Source organism: Octopus bimaculoides, chromosome 7 (assembly GCF_001194135.2).
Source record: "Octopus bimaculoides isolate UCB-OBI-ISO-001 chromosome 7, ASM119413v2, whole genome shotgun sequence".
NCBI lineage: Eukaryota > Metazoa > Mollusca > Cephalopoda > Octopoda > Octopodidae > Octopus > Octopus bimaculoides.
This window is the reverse complement of record NC_068987.1, coordinates 64,910,351-64,914,863: the sequence shown is the minus strand read 5'-3', so window position 1 is coordinate 64,914,863 and position 4,513 is coordinate 64,910,351. Positions and strand designations below refer to the sequence as shown.

General features: G+C 35.8%; 2 protein-coding genes across 7 annotated transcripts in view; one reads left to right on the top strand and one right to left on the bottom strand.

The window, feature by feature from the left end:
* The window catches only part of LOC106872834 (probable protein phosphatase 2C T23F11.1), a 223,620-nt gene extending 220,420 nt beyond the window's left edge, over positions 1-3,200 (bottom strand). The window contains exons 1-2 of one of the 6 annotated variants that reach the window (XM_052969728.1): positions 2,989-3,200; positions 2,482-2,845 (exon numbers count right to left, since the gene is read on the bottom strand). The gene's annotated coding sequence lies outside the window, so the exon portion shown is untranslated. Of the gene's footprint in view, positions 1-2,481 lie in introns of all 6 variants that reach the window. The other 5 variants (XM_052969730.1, XM_052969731.1, XM_052969732.1 and 2 more) reach the window with 5 other exon arrangements.
* A 422-nt stretch (positions 3,201-3,622) lies between these two features.
* Positions 3,623-4,513, top strand: part of LOC106868891 (small integral membrane protein 20-like) — a 21,615-nt gene continuing 20,724 nt past the window's right edge. The window contains exon 1 of the mRNA XM_014914351.2: positions 3,623-3,827. Coding sequence (XP_014769837.1) covers positions 3,713-3,827 — 115 coding nt within the window. The 5' untranslated portion in view covers positions 3,623-3,712. The remainder of the gene's footprint in view (positions 3,828-4,513) is intronic.

Here is a 4,513-nt window from a genome sequence, read left to right as displayed (position 1 = left end):
ATGTTTGTGTGTGTGTGTGTGTGTGTGTTTGTCTTCCTGTCATTGCTTGACAACCAACGCTGGTGTGTTTGTGTCCTCGTAGTTTAGTGGTTCAGCAAAAGGAAACAATAGAATAAGTACTAGTCTTGAGGTCGATTTCTTCAACTAAAACCTTTTAAGGCAGTGCTCCAGCATGGCCACAGTCAAAACGACCGAAACAAGTAAAAGAATAAAAGAATGCTGGTCCCACACAAAAGTGCCCATGCCAGTTCTGCGTAACTGCACCCAGTACACTCTGTAGAGTGGTTGGCGTTAGGAGAGGCATCCAGCCATAAAACCCATGCCAAAACAAACATGAAACTGAGGTAACTCTTCAGCTAGCCAGCTCCTGTCAAACAGTCCAATCCATACCATTATGGAAAACAGACATTTAACGATGATGATGATGATGTACATATATGTAGAGATATATGTATATATGGTGAACTCTCCTGTTATAAATGAGAGATGAGCATTCTGTGATTTCTTGCAGAACAATGTGCCCAGATTTGTTTACAGTGATCAAATGTTTGTACTGTGCTGTATGTACATTAGCTCACTCCCTCCATCAAATCTACATTACGTGTACTGATGCACGGTGGTCATACATCAGGTGTGAAAACGATCACAGAGCTGTGTGAAATGAAGTGTTTTGTTCAAGAACACAATGCATCGCCCAGGCCAGGAATTGAAACCACGATCTTGAGATCGTGAGTGCAACAGCATAACCACTAGGCCACCCATCCTCACTATACATGTGTACATGTGTGTGTGTGTGTGTGTGTGTGTGTGTAGGCCACCCATCCTCACTATACATGTGTACATGTGTGTGTGTGTGTGTGTGGACAGCGCATGCCGATTGTAAACAAATGCACCATCACACCAGTGTCGTTCATTTACAATCTTGTCAAAAAATGTCCGGTTATTCGTGTTGTTCATACCTGAAGGACTGGGGAAATATTACTTTGCTTGGAAACAGTTGAGGGGTGGTAACAGACAGAGCATTCGGCTATAGAAAATCTGCCTCACATGAATTTTGTATGACCCGATGCAAGCATGGAAAAGTAGATGTTATAACGATGTTGATATTTTCTATTTTAGTTTCATAACAAATTTTCCACTTTCAAATGCTTATTTATTCCTATTATGAAATTAAGATAGTGACTATTGGCCCACCTTGTATGTGTGTGTATTTATATATGAGCGTGTACGAGTCTGTTTATGTTCCTACAACTTAACTGGTATTAGTTCGTTTATGTCTTGTAAATTAACAGTTTAAGAGGGACCGATAAAATAAGTACCCAGCCTACAAACAAGTATCGGGGTTTATATGATCGACTAAAAATCAGCTTGATCGTTAAAATAATGTGTGTGAGAGCGCGTGTTCAATCTTAAAAATGCAACAAAAAACCACCATCAAATCACATCCTACTCTCTTTAGTGGATTAATATAGTCCTAGGTACAATGTCTGAATATAAGGAATAATCGCAGCTGGAATGCTTTGTCTGTTAGAACAGGATTAACCCAACACGATAAATAACAACTGGTTTTACTATATCAATTCCAGGGTGGCATCGGACAGACTGAAAAAACAACGTAAATGCAGGGCCGAGAGATAAGGGTGGGACTGACTAGTAAGGATCGTTTCATTTTTATCAATATTGATTTCTTTTACATTGACACAAAACTACAAATTTGTTGAGATGGGCGGGGAGAGGGGTAGATTTACAAACTGAAAGATATTTTATTTCGATCAATATTGATTTCTTATATTGACATAAAGCCACCAGTGTTGTTTAGGGTGGAAGTATCAGTTGATTGAATTAATCATTATTTTGTGACTAGTACGGAGGTTATTTTGGTGAAGTTTCGGATTAGGCGACCAATTCCTTTGACAAAAAAAATAAATAAATAAAAAGATTTTTCTTCTTTTTTTCATTGTATGAAACACAGAATATTAAAAGGGGGAAAGAAAAAGAAAAGAAATAAGGGAAAACGAGCCTTTCCGTTTCCCAAGAGATGAGTGGGGATTCCTAATCCGAAAACCTCTTCCTTTATTTTATTTCCCCTTAGGTTAGATGATAAAATGAATTAATTTTATCAGGATTCGAACTGTTTTATATATAAGTAATCAGTATTTATTTCGAGATAAGGTTATGTTTTAGGATTTTATTTAATTATTTGTGAGCAGCTTCTGTTATAATTCCGTTGGCATCTTTATGGTACTTTCGGTCAAGAATCGAAGCTGAATGAGAGATATTCGCTTTAACTACAAACTCACCCAATTCCCGTGTATATTTATTTCTAAAAGCTAAACCTCCCTAAATTAATATTTGAAAAATAAAGTCCACTTCCTTTACATAAAATAAACTGAAGGAAGAAAAGGGAATGCGAATAAATGAAGATATAACCGAAAGTAACATAATAACATGAAATTCAAATAGATCAATAATTTGTCTAACCTTTAATTTTGGTTGCTGACTATCCAATAATTCATTACTTTTGTTATTCCGTCGAAATTATAAGAGTTTCTCAGTTTATAAGTTGACGACTTTTCGTGAATAAGATAGGAAATCTGTTGATTTTATCGATCGACCGGTTTCATAGATATATTTTTTTAATCCTTTTGCTGTCGTTGTTGTTGTTTGTGTTAATGATAACGATGATGGTACCGTTTCGCTGCTCTTAACACCGGATTCCTCCGATTTTCGATTTTACTTTATTGACAATATTGATAACTTTGATTTTAGTTTCACTTGTTTTTTTTTTCTCTCGGTTCTTGTTTATTTTATATCTTTGTTGAGGCGTACACTTCTAACTGCAAGTCTGTTTTATGAAAGGAAAGAAGAAAGTAGTAAGAAATGATAGTTAGATAACCAGCCAGAAAAATAGATTTATGTGTGACAGATACAAATAGATAGCTTTATAAGATAGATACTCCAAAAGAAAACTATTATATTCCAAACTACCTATTTCTAATCGGAAGAATTTGCAAAAACCAAAAGACGCACTTCATGCCAAACTGTTAGAGTGACGATAAGTAGTTGTCAATCAGGTATTGCTATTCTTATTTACTATCTTGTATGGTAACGGATCCTTGAAATAGCTCTCAGTACCACTGTAACCTTCAACCAATTCAACAGAAAAGCTGCTTAAAGATGGAGAGGAGGGGTGGTGAAGAAAGGGATAAAGAGAGGAAGCTAGAGACAAAGAGAAAGTGAGGGGGAGAGAGGGTGGGAGCGGTAGAAATGAAATAGAAACCGAAGGCGATAAAAAGAAGTCGACGCTGATCCCTAAATATAATCAGATATCACATAGTTTCAAATTTTGGTTATAATTCAGATTTTTTAAACAAAGTCCAATTAAGAAGAACGAAAACATTCTTAAAATAATTTCTTTAAAATTATGTTATAATATGGATACACGTGTGAGAATATTTTAAATATCGATTTATTTATTTTAATAGGATTTTACGTTTGACATACAAAACTAAAAACAAAATATGTAAACATGCGGGTCGAAGGAATAACGTAGAAAATAAAAATAAAATCTGAAAGTGCGGCTTTCTGAAGATAACTCTGATAGCAATTAACTAGTGAGAGAGCTATCACTTCCTGTTGCTTTCGTACCACTTCCGGTTACCTGAAGCTTGTAAACAAGAATCCTCATCGCTTGCAACAGACGTCTTTTGACATGTTGCTATTGAAAGGGTGGCGATACGCCCTTGTTGTTGGTAGTTTAGTGGGTCTTACACTAGCTGCTGCTTATCCTATTATTATTGATCCATATTTCAACCCCCGTAAATGGCGTAAGTGGTTATTTATATACATTATATATAGATGTATTTCGTGCTAAAACTCTAGCAAATACTAACTTCTGTGTTTGTTTTTTTTTAATAGTAATAAATGCACCAGGAAAAAAGTAATAATAAATAAATTGCGACATATGATGAGAAAGTAACTACGACGGTCTTATTTACCTTTGCAGAGGAGAAAATTATGGAAACATTACACTAATTGTCAGTATTAATCCTTTCTACTATAGGCACAAGGCCTGAAATTTTGTGGGAGAGGACTTGTCGATTATATTGACTTCAGTATTTCACTGGTACTTAATTTATCGACCCCGAAAGGATGAAAGGCAAAGTTAACCTCGGCGGAATTTGAACTCGAAACGTACTGACAGACGAAATACCACTGAGTATTTCACTCGGCGTGTTAATGATTTTGCCAGCTAATCATAAAATTGTATATTAGTGTTTGTTTTTATGTATGTTTATGTTGTGTTTTGTATGTATACGAGAAGCAAGATAGTTGCGGCATAGCTCCAAGTTTTTCAATCTCAAATTTTGAATATCAGAGAAATCTGTGAAACCAGTTAAGCCTTTAAAAATTAAAAAATATAAACGAACCCCTGTGCATTTTCAACTTCAACACACACTATAGGTACTACTAAAGCAGCGCGGACCCGAACGCGCAGTCGCGCGTCCGCGCT